At 33.9% G+C, this 16,862-nt stretch overlaps 1 protein-coding gene across 1 annotated transcript; it reads left to right on the plus strand.

The window, feature by feature from the left end:
• Positions 1–10,347: 10,347 nt before the first annotated feature.
• Positions 10,348–11,444, plus strand: LOC127106198 (acyl carrier protein 4, chloroplastic). The gene is made up of 4 exons (XM_051043493.1): positions 10,348–10,572; positions 10,705–10,800; positions 10,888–11,016; positions 11,110–11,444. The coding sequence occupies exons 1-4, from the start codon at positions 10,504–10,506 to the stop codon at positions 11,239–11,241; spliced, it is 426 nt and encodes a 141-aa protein (XP_050899450.1). The 5' UTR covers positions 10,348–10,503; the 3' UTR covers positions 11,242–11,444.
• The last annotated feature ends 5,418 nt before the right edge of the window (positions 11,445–16,862 follow it).

The raw sequence follows: 16,862 nt of genomic DNA on the forward strand, positions 1-16,862 counted from the left end.
AAATCTTTTTAAACCAAAATCAATCGCTTATCATCCATTAATCTTCACAAATAAAATCAATAATTTGAAATAACAACTTGGTCAACACCAAACCCTTTTCTTTAATAAGCACCTCAAATCATTTCAAAACCATTTTTATAACTCAACTCAATCCGCGAAGACAAAAAAACGCTTGATCCAACATCAAGTTCTTTTCTCAAACAAAAACTAAAATGATTAATTCATACTTCGACACTTTTCAATAAAGAAAGAAAAAGATTACTTGAGTGAATGGTTCAGTCATAGTCCTGAGTATTAGGCCCAAGTAGTAATCACTTTTAAGTAATGAATGATCATATTTCAATACTCAAACACATCAAACTCTCTTCTCGCCGCTGCGCAATGATCTCCAAACCCTTTTCACAAACGAAAGGTATTTTGTCTCGAGACGATGCAAGACAATGCTTCGTCCAGTTAAGTGAGTAAGCTAGCGATGTTTCCCACGAATGTTGATTTATAAATCCATTCTTCCGTGATGCAAACATTCTCTTCTCCACTTGTTTTGGGTAGCAGGAAATATTGTTCCGTTAATTGAGACAAAATAGTTTTTGCTAAAATCAACCAACAAACAAACATTTTCCACCAAAAACTACGTAGCCTTGAGTTCTCCATCACACCCGGAGATTCGTAGGAGCAAGAACCGCAATCTTGTAAGACACATTAATAATTTTTTTGCGACCCCTTTATTTTTCTCTTTAAACTTTTAACCACTCGAAGAAAACAAATGACATAAGCTACCATTCAATTTCAAGTTTAACTAAAATGTTCTCATTGAGTACAACAAACGTAAGAGGTGTTAATACCTTCCCCTTGTGTAATTGACTCCCGAAGCCAAATATGGTTGCAACGACCATGTTCTTTTCAAAGATTTTATAGATATTTTCCTATTCCTTCATTGGAATAAATAAAGTTCGATGGTGACTCTGTTCAAATACGCTTTCCGCGAGCGCGCAATGTGCTTCGTGAATGATCGTATTTTTCGAGGTACGGTTAAGAACAAGAAAGTGCTAGAGTAAGGGCAGTACTCGATGGCATCAAAGGAAATACGAGCCAAATGATGGAGATGCTCCAAGCTTTGACTTCCAAGCTTGAAGTTCCTCAAGTAACAGTTAATTCGGAGATATCAGATCCTTCATTTGAACCCTAATCTACAATAACCATACCTTATACATGGACACCGTTCGGGCTACCTCATGACTATGTAACTCAAGTAGAGGGAACTACGACTATTGTACAATCAACTCAGCAGGTGGTACCTTTACCATTCTTCACTAAAGCACACCCATTCGTCCATATAGTTGCGCCACCGACTGTCCATCTAAGGGTCATACCATAGTTTGAGGACCATCATCAGATATACCATACTACGAAAATCGTCAATTGGTGATGATGATATGAGAGATGAAGAAATCAGAGGCGTGAAAGAGAGGTACCAGATCCTCGGGAAGAGACTACGAGCCATGGAAGAGGAAAATGTCTTTGGAGCTGCTACCAAATAAATGTGCTTGGTGTCCGGACTATCGATCCCTGCTAAGTTCAAAACACCGGAATTTGACAAGTACAAAGGGAACTCTTTTCCCAAGAGCCATCTAATAATGTATTATCACAAGATGGCTACGCATGTAGAGAATGATAAATTAATGATACACTACTTTCAAGATAACCCGAGTAGCGCTTCCTCGAAGTGGTACTTGAGTTTGGATTAAAGTCATATTCAATGTTTCCAAGACCTATCTGATGCCTTTATCAAGCATTACAAATATAATATGGAAATGGCTCCAGACAGAAGGCATATGCATAATATATTTCAGAAGGACAACAAATATTTTAAGGAATACGCTCAACGGTGAAGGGAAGTAGCGTCTCAAGTGGAACCACCTTTGGATGAAAAGGAGCTACCTGAGCTATTCATGGACACGACCCAACTTTCTTTGTATGAGAAAATGGTGGGAAGTGTGTCACCGGTTTTCTTTGACCTGATCACAGTAGGCATGAGAATTGAACATGGCTTGAAGAATGGCAAGATTACCAATGCTACCGAAGTCTCCAGCAATGCAAAGAAATTACCTGGAGGATTCCAAAAGAAAAAGGAAGGAGAGATTAATGTTGTGTTTGGTAGTAAAAGAGGAAACTGGTTAAGAAGGAAACTACAATAACAATATTCCTATCAACATCAAGTCTACCCCGCATAGTATGCTCAGCAACCGCACGTGGCTGCGGTTACGCCAACTTACCAGTAATCAGCTCATCTTGTTTACCCAATCTATCCGCAACCTTTTTCAACAGGGTATCAACCAAATCAAGTAGAAACTTCATGCCAATAAGAGCCTGTAACAATAACTTATCAGCAATCGAGGGTCCAGGCTCGACACCTATAAAATGCTCCAAATCAGAATAGGGGACAAAGGGGTAGAGTCACCTTCAATCCAATTCCCATAACATACACTGAGCTCTATCCTTCCCTGTTGCAAAATAGACTAGTGGTTCCGAGGCCTCTAGGACCTCCGCCTGATTATTTACCTCCATGGTATAACCCAAATGCTCATTATCCTTTACATGAGTCATGGACATGACTTAGAGGGTTATTATGCTTTGAATCATAAAATGCGGGAGTTGATTGACAATAAGATTTTGTCTTTCAAGTATATGGGCCCGAATGTTGGAAACAACCTTTTTCTAGGACATGGAGAGTGGAACATGAATCAAGCTCAAGAAGTTAATTCCCTAAAGCCTGCGAATCAGATAAGTAAGTTTCAATTCCCTAAAGCTAGCAATCATTTGGCCGTTTCAGCATTTCATTTGTAATTTCTTTGCATGTTGGATGTTTTTTTTTACTTTTAAGCAATGTTGTTTTCTATTAAATGGTAATATTAATGAAGTGATTATGCATTTTATGAATTAATCATGTCGTATTCACTCATTTTTTATTTATGTTAAAAACAAAAAATATTTCTTCCATTTCACTTGCCTTTATCAAAACTGTTGTTTTAGCAAAGATTGGAGGGAGAATGATGAAAACGAAATACCCATAATTATTGATGGTATGCTTTCAATGAAAACCTTGCCAATGATGTAAGGCATTGTTTCAAACCCTAAAGACCAAAGAGATAAGGAGTTAATCCCTAGTCAACCACTTTGAGCCTATAAGTTGATGTTTCTTTCAGAATTAAAAACCCTTAACCTTAACCAAGGGCAGGGTAATTTCGTTCAATTAATTTAACTTTGCATATTTTCAACCTTGTGGGCCCCTCCCTCTCTTTTGGGCCTAAAGCGTTTTCCTAGTTACACCCCCAATTTTCAGCCTGTTTTTGTCTTTTGTATATTTTTATTTATTTATTTATTGTTTTCTTATTATTGCTTTATTTATTTATTTTTGTTATTTTTTCCTTTAGTTTTTAAATTATTTTACCTCTTGTATTGATATTGTGCCCTCTCCCTTTTATTATTATTTTTTAATCTTTTTTTATTACTTTATTTTTTAGTTTATTTTATTGTATTTTTTGTTGATGCATAATTGTTAATCCAAGAAGATAAAACGATCCTTAAAAGTAATCTTTCAAAAATACTAAAATCAAAGGTGCTTGATCAACATCAAGTACATTTTTCAAAATCACACCAAAACTTTTCCAAATCAAAATCAATCGGTTAACATCCATTAAATTTCACAAATAAAATCAATCATTTGAAAAAAATAATCTTGGTCAACACCAAACTCTTTTCTTTAATAAGCACCTCATATCATTTCAAAACCATTTTCATAACTCAATTCAATTCGGGAACGCAAGAAAACGCTTGATCCAACATCAAGCTTTTTTCTCAAACAAAAAGCAAAATAATTAATGCATATTTTGACACTTTTCAATAAAGAAAGAAAAAGACTACTTGGGTGAAAGGTTCAGTCATTGTCCCGATTATTAGGCCCAAGTGGTAATCACTTATAAGTCATGAATGCTCGTCTTTGAAAACATACTCAAACACATCAAACTCTCTTCTCGTCGCCGAGTGATCATCTTCAAACCCTTTTCACCAACGAATGATATTTTGTCTCGAGACAAAACAACACTTCATTCACTTATATTCGTGAGTGAGTGTCATACCATTTGCATCATTTTCACACAAACCAGGTCATATCTTGGTCCTTCCCCTTATCCATCTTTGGGTTTGTTTCTTGCAGGGATCACCAAACACCTCTTTGTTGATTTATTTTTACCTATATGTTTACATGATTAATTGCTTATCTAACCACTAATTAAAATACTAAAAATATTTATTGTTTACCTTAAATTTATTATGCAAGGTAAGGGCTTTTCAATCAAAAGCATCTCAAAGTTTTGTGGCTTACTCCTCAAGGAAAGTCAAAGGTTCATGTGTTAATTTCCATGCCTTCTTCAACAGGAAACTTCAAGCTTTGATAAATTTAATCAAGAGGCAATTAAGGATAACTTATTTTGAGTTAATATGATCACCCATGTGCTTTGAAATGCAAGAAAAGTCCAAGTACACAAGCTCGTTCCAAGAGGTTTGACCAAAAAGTCAACCATTTGAAGTCAAAGTTCCAAGGATCACAACTCTTTCAATTCTCAACATTTTTGAATTCTTCCTTTTGCATATGACTCTTCTCAACATCCTCTACAACTTATTTTTACATGATAAGAGCCAACTATGCTTTGAGGATCATCAAAAGTTTGGAGACATTATAGGTCATTTCTAGACTTAGTAAAATTTGACCTATTTTCAAGTGACTTTTTCCCAACTTTCAAAGATCATAACATCGTCAATTTTCAACACTTGAGGCTGATTAATTTTTCAAAATATAATTTGTGATGCCCTCTACAAGTTTGCTTCAAGGACCAAGGTCAAAATATGTTTGGAAGGCCATGGAATTCATTGAGACATTACAGGTAATTTTCAGCCATGAAGCACTCAAAATTTTCTAAGTTATATGATCAATTTTTCATGCCAACTTCAACATGATATAACCTTATGCTCAAACATCCAATTGAAACCTTTATTGACACATTGTAATCTTTGTCATGATGTTAACACATTGCAGAAAGAATGATATCAAAAAGCCTCCTAAGTAGGGTGCCCCATTGGGTTGAACATGGTGACTTGTAACTGAAGAAATTGCCATTGCCCGAGTTTTGAACTTCGCTAAGATTAATTCCAAGCCAAATTAGCATGTGTTTTAGACCTAAACAGGTTTAAATAAGTCTCCAGAAGTTAATTGACCCTGAAAACGCATCATTTGGCTGAGTTTTGAGGAGTTTCAAGTCACACTTTCTCACACTCTGATCAAATTCATTTCGCACGAATTCAGCATCATTCCACACATATTTGGATCCAATCACATTCCCTATAAATATAGGAAGCTATTGCATTCATTTCCAAGCTTTGGAGTGCCAAGAAGTCCCTGCTGCAACTTAACATTTTTCCATGAAATTCAACTATCGTGTTTTGAGTTTCAGCTTGTTTCAATCCAATTTCTTGATTCCATTAGCACCTTCGGTATCCTCTGAAACTTTTGCAATAATTCCCAAGCTCTGAGACCTTCTGAAGTGCTCTAATCAGATCGAGTTTCACCAACTTCTGATCACCATTTGGACAAGGTAGATCTGAGCATCATTTCAACTTAAACAAGTTACTACAATGTAGTCCTTCACTCTCTGATGCTTTCCCCTAACTTATCTGGTGTTGATTGGTCGTGTTCATTATTTAATTTTTTGTGTGGCTTGCTTGTTTCTGAAATTTCTCTGAAATTTCCTTTGCTCAGTTTATATAAATGAATTTGGAGCACAAGGTTGAATTCATGATGAGAAGAGGGCCACAATGGTGGTGGTCTCGTGTTTTGAATTTACCAAACAATGAAACTCCAGTGAGAGCTCACTAGAGAAGATGATCAGAGTTCTCTCAGGTTGTCTGAGTTTGGTCAGACACGTTGGAGGAACGAAATGTTCTGATTGGTTAGATTTAAACTAGATCCCGTGTTTTGCTTGCAGCGCGTTCCATCGTATTCTCTAACATATGGAGTGTTAGATCTGCCATGTCAATTAATGAGGCGTGATCCAACGCTCCGTGTTTTTTCTGATTTAATTTTTTTTAATTTCTTTTTATTTTAAAAATCATAGTAATTTCATTTTTTTATCAAAAATATCCCAAAATAATATATAAAATTCTCTTTTATTTTTCTTCATATGATTTTTATTTTTCACATTTTATTTCACCGACTTTCTATTTTTTTTTATGAATTTTCTCTTTTCTCCCTTGTTTTAATTGGTTTAAAAATACTTTTATGTATTTTAAAATTCTGGAAAAAGTATTATGTGCTTCTTATTTTATTTTCAACCTTCCATAACTTTCTTGCCCATTTATTTGGTGTTTTAAAGGACTTTATGGATTTTTCACTTTATTTCTATTTTAAAATTCATTTAAAAATATTTTTGGTGTATTTTTATTTTATTTAATTGCATTTTATATTTGTGAGACCCTCGTGAACTTCTGTTGGCCTTGGATCATGATGGTCTGGACTTCAAGTCTCATCAAACTCAATGAATCTTAGATGTTGATGGGGTGAAAATCCTAATCCACCAAAATGGATGATTGATTTTGATGATGACTCGAACAAACTTTTGGTCCAATTTGGATGTGACTTCTCTTGTTTCTTTCTTCTTCATCTCTTTCTTTTCCCTTTAATCAATTAGATGGTTTATGTCCATCTTGTTCATGATGTATGGATTGGTACTTGATGAACTTTCATCATTTCAAATCTACCTCCTAATTGATCATGGATCATTTAAGGTACTTTGGATTGATGCATAAGTTTGTCCTAAGTATCATGAAGTGTGAATTGAAGTAATGAACCATCCTCCCAGCCTTTGTGCTTGATCATCCCTTTTTTTTGTGGCATGACTTTAGGAGAATGATCTACATATCATTTCTCTAGCATGTATTAACACAAACATTATTATTGACCAACCTTAGATAATTGTGACTTCTACATAAGTCAAATTACGATCGTTTAACATAGGCTAAATTTGTCCAAAAAGCAAAGGCATTTTTATAAGTGAGATTGTAACTCTCATATTCCTCATGGTATTGTGTGAAAATGTTGCTCCTTTTCCCTTTGTGCGAGCTAGTGACATACTTGTTGATTTTATCCAAGTTGGAGCCCTTCTCATAAATGATGTATAGGTTCATATTTTCATGCTTGTGAGTGGATAGTTGAGTGTTCTCCAAAAAATGACCAAAACATCTTCCATATTTGATTACTAACATCCTTTACTAACATTTTATTGTACTAATTTTTACCTCAAATGTCATTTACTTTATCCTTTTATTTTATGTCATTTACTTTATGCTTTTTGTTAGTATCCCATATCATATTATTTTTTATTTTGTAATTTTTTCTTTGTCCATTTGGACTTTACTTTAATAACATTGTAAAGAAGACATTAATAAAGAAAAAAACCTAAAAAATAAACTTGGTTATCCTGATTCTCAGACTTGTGATTACTATCCTTGGCATCATTGTGGAGTTATGGACTTAGAATTAGGATCTTGACCTTTGCTTTGAGACTTGTGGTTTGAGACCCTAGAATTCATCTTGTACCTTTGACTTTGGACTTTCTTTTGGAGACTTGGTTGAGTTACTCTAGTTTCATCTGATACATGGATTATTATTTGCTTATTTTGGCTTGCTTGAGGCTTAATCCAAAGAAGGGAACACTTGCTTGACTTATGTCATAAAGCTTGCTAGTTATTGGTTAGATCTTTCCTCCTTAGTTTTTACTTTATGCTCTAGGATAGTCTTTTCTTCTCCTCCCCTTCTTTAATTTTCAAAATCTTCTCTCTCTTTTTCAAAACCTTCTTGTTTTTAACTTGAACCACTTTCTCAATAAACCTTGACTTATGTTAAGTGATTTTCAATTTTTTTTCCTAATAAATGCTAATTCATCTTAAGCATATTGAGACCAATTTCAAAAGCCTTAAAAAATGCATAACTCACTCAAATCATTTTTGTGCCCTTTGTGCACTTTTCCTTTTAAATGATAAGAAAGGATGCTTCAACTGCAAGAAGCCTGGTCACTTCATTGTTGACTGTCTAGAGGTGTAAAAGGATAAGTCAAAGAAAGGAAGCTATCAGAAGGAAAACTTCATAAACAAGTTCAAAAAGAGTCTCATTGAAACATGGGATGAAACAAGTTCATGGCTGGGTATGCTTTTCAGCATGCACTTTCGCAAGTAGAATATTTCTACCTGATTGGTCCTATCTCTCGATACCAGATCATGTTAAATTGCAGTTTAGTATGCTTTAACACATTCCAGATCCCCTGGAAAACCTAGGAGAATGGCATCTATGCAAAGTTAACGACCAATGGAACTTTAACATATGGCAAAGCTTCGCTAGATCCGAGTGTCGCAAATGGAAGCACCACCAAGACCATGTCTTAACTGACATTGTGATGCCAACTGAAGAAAAACCAAGTCGTAATTATATGACTTGGTACAAATCAGTTGGATTTGAGTTCATCGCCGAGGATATGTACCTATACGGCCCACGCCAGGCAACTTACACACCAGAAGGCTTAACATCTAACCCTCAACAACATTACCAGACCGGTTACTCACAATCCCAATCCATCAAAATTTCCGATCCACAAACACACAATCCTACAACCCTAACATGCCAAACACCCAACCACAATACCAAGAGCATACCCCGTACCACCACCAACAACTAGATCATCATCAAGACATCCAACATCGTTTTGCACCCAACACATCACCCTATCATAGCCGCCTTAGCCAAAACACTCAACAATTATTTAACACCAACTGTCCCTCCTCCTACCATAGCCAAGAAGCCCAAACATCTCAAAACCAAAACCTTCAACAACCATATGTCTACCAAACACCACAACAATCATTTCAACCTTTCCTCGACGCATCATTCACACCAATGTCTCCCTTCAATCGTTCCGACCGCCTTCCAACAACTCAAACACAACCCAACTACTCTGGCATGGGTCATGAACTCAGCTATGGTGGTACCCCTTCGATGCATACACAAGACTAAGCTGATTTGTCTGACTATATGAGGCAATCTCCTGCAGTTGATGGTGATGTTCCTGGCCCTCAGATACTCAAACACCTGAGGTGAATCATCAACGTGGATTAGGGCCACGAGTTCAGGTAGTTAGGGGATGTGGGACCGGAGGTCGGTTAGGTGATCCCGATCATCGACATTAGTCTTTTTTGTGTAAACGTGTATTAATATTAATATGAATTGGTCTGATTTTGACTTTTATCTATCATGTATAATATTTTTCAAAAAAAATTATGAAACACACATAGATGTCAGACCAATCGGCACCTCCATTAAAATTTAACACATAGGCCAATTGGATTGACAACACAAGGTGGACTAACCAATCCAATTGGCGTCTCCTCTCTAAAGTTAAGAGCAGACGTCAATTCATCTGGTGCATCCTCTTCAAAGTGGGATAGTTTGAAACTTTTTTTAAAAACCGAGTTATTTTGGAATTAAAAAAGAAAACTGAGTTATTTGGTTAAAAATTTCGCTAATTGCTAATGATTTGCCAAATCATTAACAATCAATACTGATGATAATACAAATTTTAATAGTAAATTTTCAATATATATTCTAATAAATACATTTTTATAAAATTGCTCTATTTATTCATAAGTTAATTTTCTTGATATACTTCCTCTGTCCCATATTATAAGCAAATTTCACCTTTTTAGATTCATTAAATAATTAAAGAGTAAATATATTTTACACTGTCAGTTAATCACAACCATTGATTTTTTAGAGAAGTTTGACTTTTTATATAATCACATGTAAAGTAATCCAAATGGATGATTGTAATGTATTGACCGTATAAATTTTTTTACACTGACAATGCATAACAATTAATCTCTTATTTAAAAACAAATGAAGAAAACTTGGAAGGTAATTGTGCATACTGTGCATTGGAAAATTGTTGGCATTGAAATGTGCACTAGCATCATGATTATGATGGTAATATATTTCATCGGTTTCAAAATCACTTTCGTTTAAGATTTTTAAATAAAGATTAAAGAATATAATAATATTATTATAAAATATTATATTTTTACTAAATTAACCTTATTAATATATTAAAAATAGTCTATAAAATAACAATTAAAAAACACAATTGGAAATATACCAATCATTATTACATTAAAAAGTAAAAAATACAGTAATTTTAAAACAAATTTTATTGAATTAGATAGTTACATTCCAAGAGCAATATTCACCACTCATTCATACAATGATGATCCACATAATCCAATTTTGTTCCTACATGACATTGTCATGCCTTTACTTTCCAACTAAGCATCAACTAGATAACACCGTTTCATTCATCAACCCAATCCACATCTCTTACTCTCCATCACTCTCTAGCTATCTTCAACACAATGGCCTCTTTTTCAGCCACTTCTCTTGCCTTTCAACCCTCTTTCCATTTGTCTACAAGGACCAACCAGGTTCATATTTTTTCATCTTTCTTCTCTCTTAATGCATAAACTTCCTTACTATTTATCTGTCTATATACTTCAAATTTCAGAAGGTTCATGTGTTTGCTGAAATGTTATCCTTTTGTTAAAACATGCATGCAGGTTTCTTACAGAACTTCAAGTTTTGGAACAGTTTCTGTAGGATGGACAAGGACAAACTTTCGTTCTTTGAGATCCTCCGGTTTTCGCATTTCTGCAGTAAGTTTGATTCCTTTTGAAAATACATTTTTCCTGTCAAAAATACATGCATGTAACAATAACAATAGAAACTTTGAATTTTGTTAGGTTCAGGCACAACCTGAGACAGTGCAGAAAGTGAGCAAAATTGTGAGGAAACAACTTGCTTTGACTCCTGAAACTGAGCTTACTCCAGAAACCAAGTTTTCAGCTCTTGGTGCTGATTCGCTTGACACAGTAAGAATTCAATTGTTGGTTACTTGCAACAATGTTTCTTAGATGTTTGTGGTGCTCATGTTAGAGCTATGGTTTTGTTGATATTGTTTGCAGGTTGAAATAGTGATGGGTTTAGAGGAAGAGTTTGGGCTTAATATTGAGGAGGATAACTCTGAAAGCATCACAACCATTCAAGAAGCAGCAGATTTGATAGAGAAACTGATTCAAAAGAAAGATGAAGCTTAGCTCTATGGAAAATACATTGAGAGAGTTGAAGTGCAACTGAGTTAGGATAATCATGTTTTGGCCTGGTTTTTTGCTTATGAGTATTCTTTAGGAAGGGATTTGATTTATTTTCGTTGTAACTTTGTTTAACTTGCTGTTTGTTGCAAGTGGTGATGACAGAAATGTTTTATAATTTTATAATATGAACTCTCACTTCTAAGTCATATACTCTAAGTAAACTTAAATTAAATATAACACTAGAATTTATTCAATGTATTTTATATGCTAAATTTTAAATTTCATATTTAACCATGTTATATAGGTTAGAAAAATGACTCTAAATTAAATGTATCAAGGTCGGAATTGTGAATGAAATCATTTTACTAATAATATTTTATGCACTCTCTAAATTGTCTTAGAATCTACACGCAGGAATATTCAGGATAATTAAACATATTTCGAATTTGCACAAGAACAATAAAAATTTGAATGTAGGAAAAAAGGAAATCTGAAATTAAGCGATGAAGAATAGAGTTTTTGTTATATGATTTTATTAATTTAGAATGATCAACTTATATGTCAAATAATGTTGTTTCATAAGGTTGCGACCATTGACGAAATACACCCTTTCATCAATGTTTTTTTACTAAGTGTTACAATTTTTTCCTACTACAACACTTTATAAGTGTTGCCTAATTTCTTACTGCAACACTTCATGAAGTGTTGTCTATTTTCGATTTTTTATTGCAACACTTCACAAAGCGTTGCCTATTTTCGAATTGCAATAATCTTTCACTTGTTCTAATAATGATAAGACCAATTCTAAAAAAAAAGAAATAAAGAATGATAATACACTACTACAAAATACACTTAATGTAAAATATTACTACCTCGACTGTTAAGTCAACCGAAGTAAGAGCTCTTATTTAGACGCCTGTATTTTTTTTCTTTTATTAAAAGACATTTCACTACAGTCCATATTAATAACTGTAGTGATTGGTAAAGGCATACAGGTTTGGAATCTTAACACGGGAATTTTTCCTTTTTTTGGTTACAAAATGTGCGTGTCACTCATAATACAAAATGTGCGTGTTTCGAATATTGAGCTGTGATATTTTTTATGTTTATTTTTTATATTTTAATGTTTTCTTGCGTGATGTTGTTGATGATAAAAGTTGTATGTTGTTGATGATTTTGTTTTTGTAGAGTTATGTTGCATGTTGTTTAAGGTATGTTGTTGATGATAAGAGTTGTATGTTGTTGAGTTATGTTGTATGTTGTTTAAGATATGTTGTTGTTGATAAAAGTTCTATATTTTTAAGTTATATTGTTGATGATAAAAGTTCAATCTTGTTTAAGTTATGTTGTTGTTGATAAAAGTTCTATGTTGATGATTTGGTTTTTGTTGAGCTACGTTGTATGTTGTTTAAAGTATTTTGTTGTTGATAAAAGTTATATGTTGTTGATAATTTTGTTTTTGTTGAGCTAAGTTGTATATTGTTTAAAGTATGTTATTATTGATAAAAGTGTTATGTTGTTGATGATTTTGTTTTTGTTGAGCTATGTTGTATGTTGTTTAAAGTATGTTCTTGTTGATAAAAGTTTTATGTTGTTGATGATTTTATTTTTGTTGAGCTATGTTGTATGTTGTTTAAAGTATGTTGTTGTTGATAAAAGTTCTATGTTGTTGATGATTTTGTCTTTGTTGATAAAAGTTCTATATTGTTTAAGGTATGTTCTTGTCAATAAAAGTTCTATGTTGTTCTACATTGCAGCTTTCATTACGTTCAATCAACATGTCATAGAAGATTGGTTTATTATATCGTGTGTGGTTTGAGTGTTTTTCCAACCCTTTAATGAATGTATATAGCCTTCGAATGTAATTAAAAAAATATAATATGAGTTATTAAGTTATATTAGAAAATAACTTATACTATGAGCTTTTTGCAGCTTATTATTCGTATCTTACTCTTTAATGATTAGAACTTGATTCATTGCTTCTAGTTCTTAAGCTATCACTTCCTTCACCTCTAATTTTGTCTACAAAGTAAATAATATTTTGTAAAATGAACTAGATGTGAATGAATTGATCGCAGAATAATTAGAAGCATTGAAATATGTTCTAATCGTTAAAGAGCAAAATGCGGATAATGGATTGTAAAAAACTCGTACAACATTGATTAGTGTAACTTGCTCTTCTAATATACAACTTAATTTGTCATATTATTGATTTCTAACTAAGATCGAAAGATTATATTTTTAGTAAGTAATTGATGAAACAAACATTCCACATAAGTTACATTAAACTCAAATAAGCATATCACCACAGTTGGAATCTAGGACTGTAGTAAAATATTGTGCGATAAGTATTTCACCATGGTTGGTATATAGAACCATGGTGAAATATATTGAAATTTGCAAAAATCCTGGGGATGGGTATCGAACCCCTGACCTTAACATTTTACTATGGTTATTTAATGCAACTGAAGTGGTATGTTACATGCTACTGTGTTTTTATCATGGCTAGTAGCCCATGGTGGTAAAGAGGACACATACAACGACACCTTATTTTACCACGAACCACCATCCATAGTAGAATCTTTCTACCAACCATGGTTAGATATGTATTTCATAGTAGTGATAGAGTTAAGTATCTTTCAATTTGAACTTAACCTTGGTAAAGAAAATACAAAGTCTGACCGGAATTTTAGGTAGCAATGCTTTGAACCAGTTATCCCGTGTGATTAGATCGACGTTACTTTAGACATACTCTTTAATAATTTTTCTCCTACATCTCTCGCCTATCACTATTTATAGACATGTGTTTTTCCTGTTTTGTGAATTTATCACAAGAGAAACTACAGTTCTCGCTTTAAGACGACACCATCTCGAAGTTCACATAGGTGAAGTTCATATTGTATCTACTTTACTTAAGATACATATTCTTGACATTGAACTTCATTAAGATTTTGAAAAATTCAACCCTCCATATATAATAGTTAACATTATTACATAATATTGCACAAACACCCAAATCAACAGTTTGTTATTATCCATTGAATATTAGGTTAATTATTCTTAACTTTAGATTGAGTTGTTACCATTGTTAGAACTCTTACTCAAGAATTTTCAATTCCATATCTCTCTAGGTAGTCTTTACTAAATCTTTGGATAGTGGTTTAGTATATATGGGAGTGTAATTATTCCATCATTAATCAATTTTCTCATGAAGGAATGTCTAAGACCTATGTGTCTAGACTTTCCATTATAGACTTTTCTATATGCTCTAGCTAAAGTGGCTTGACTATCACAATGTATCAACATCTTTGAAGCATTGTATTTAGTTAATAGAACTTTCAACATAATATCCCTCAAGTATTCAGCTTCTTAATCAACGAAAGAAAGAGCCATGAACTCTGATTCTATGGTTGAAAGAGTGATACACATTTGTTTTTTACTCTTCTAAGAAATTACACTCCCAATTTGTGTAAATATCCACTTAGATGTAGATTTATGATCATCAACACTCGATATCCAACTCGCATCAGTATATCCTTCTAATATGGCAGGAAACCTACCATAATGGAGGCCCATATTTTTATGTTTTCAAAGGATAACCAAATTTTTTTATGGCCTTTTAATGCTCACCATTTGGATTACTAGTAAATATACTTATTTTACTAATCACAAATGTTATGTCGGGTATAATACATTGTATCAAATACATTAGACAAATAATTGCACTTGCAAATTCTAATTGAGCTACAACTCTTTCATCATTCTTTTGAAGCTCGATGACACACCACGAGTGTGCAACATTATCTAAGTTGTAAAAATATTGTTGAACTATAGAGACCAAGTATCTGAGTACTAAACTGTACTCAATCATTGTGTAGGTAAAATGGTTGAAATTTTGTTTGAGTTTGAACAGATAAACTTTTAACAAATAAAAACTAAAATTTAAAAGCGGGACCTAGGGTACATGATTCATGTTTGAACATACTCAGATGAACCTCTTGTTTTATTACATACTTCGCCTCAAGTTTTGACATCATAAAAAAAGGGGAGTATGTGAGTGCAACTTCCCGTTAGATGTATCTCATATGATGTCAAAACTAGGATACTTTAGCGTTTATGTATATTGAATGGTATCATCTGAGTCTTAATGAGCATCTTAGCATTAGGAAGCATGATTTTTTTTGGAAATGGTTTCATGCGCTAAAAACATATTTTTATGTGAAAAACAGGTCTATGTGTCGACACATACATGCTATGAGTCGAAATATGTGGATCATTTTTAAAGGTTGTAGCTTCTGTTTGATGTGTCGACACATAGAGCATTTCTGGTCGACACATAGAAGAAAAATTCTTCTATGAGTCGACACATACGTGTATGGGTGGAAAAACGGGCCTGGCTCGTTGGGCATGTCCGTTTTGCCCACACTTTAGTGTGGGGTGGGTCAAGGATTTAAGCCCCCGTCCTCCAATGTGTCAGACTCGCCCCACCCTGTTTTCTTTACGGGCACGAGCGTTTACATGAATTTTTGTATTTTTAGACTTAAAAAATGCAGTGCCCGCAGGATTTCCCCGCCCCGCCATCATTTTTTTGCGGGGTTGGCCTATGTTTTAGGCCCGCATCCTCAATTATGATCGCCCAACTCCGCCCCATTTTTTTGCGGGGTGAGCCTAAATGGGGAGGGAATGCTCGTTTGCCACCCCTATATATGTGTTATAATTCGACACATGTATGCCATTTTTAAAGCTTGTAGCTTCTGTTTGATGTGCCACCTATATGAGTCGACACATGCATCGAGTGTGTTAACACATGACTTACATAGGTCGGCACATGCACTAAAAATTTTGAAAACTTTGAATTTTTTCTAAACCTCTTACATTCCTTTTTGCCTCCAACTTGCACATACATATATACTTTATACATACATCATTTCAAAGTAGTGGTTTTGAGAAAACCATATACGAAACCAGGAATATACAAAGAGTTCTCTTCATCTTCAACCTACGTTCTATGCATACGCACAAACAAACTACACATAATAATTTTTTGTTTAGGTGCCATCTAGAATCAGTGTTGATAACGTCCAATTTATGTTGTTGAATTATAAATTGGGTTAAGGATCTTTGGGAGTTTAAAATGGGAAAATCAAGTCGGGGTTTTCCTTCAAGATCAATTAGGGATTTGAAGGTTTTCGACAAGATTATGGAAGTTGGATCAATCGAGTGAAAGCTTTGAAGAATGGGGGTTTCTTGCAAAGGAGTAGCGTGAGACGATGGACCATCTTGATAAATCTTGGGTGAAAACAATTCGCAATTTGGTCAATAGAGTGAAATCTTTGAAGAACGGGGATTTCCTGCAAAGGAGTAGTGTGAGACAGTGGACCAAATTGGTATTGTTAGGTGGCTTGATCTAGTTCAGATCAAGGGAAGATGAAGTGTTAAAATAAATCAAACATAAGGTTTATGAGCTTGTATTGCTACATTTCTCTTATAAAATACTTTTGTAAAGTAAGGTTAATTTTCATTATCTCAATTCGAGTTCGAGTTGAAGGAAGACGTACCCATAGCGAGGTTAATTGGGGAACTGCCTAAATAAATTCTTATGTACTCTCTCTCTCTCTCTCTCT

This window comes from Lathyrus oleraceus, chromosome 7 (genome assembly GCF_024323335.1).
Source record: "Lathyrus oleraceus cultivar Zhongwan6 chromosome 7, CAAS_Psat_ZW6_1.0, whole genome shotgun sequence".
NCBI classification, from domain to species: Eukaryota; Viridiplantae; Streptophyta; class Magnoliopsida; order Fabales; family Fabaceae; genus Lathyrus; species Lathyrus oleraceus.

Bases quoted from the DNA above. Each gene is read 5' to 3' on its own strand.
- LOC127106198 (XM_051043493.1), top strand. From the start codon at position 10,504: ATGGCCTCTTTTTCAGCCACTTCTCTTGCCTTTCAACCCTCTTTCCAT. The intron at 10,801-10,887 runs GTAAGTTTGATT...GAATTTTGTTAG, and splicing joins CCGGTTTTCGCATTTCTGCA to GTTCAGGCACAACCTGAGAC. The intron at 11,017-11,109 runs GTAAGAATTCAA...TATTGTTTGCAG, and splicing joins GTGCTGATTCGCTTGACACA to GTTGAAATAGTGATGGGTTT.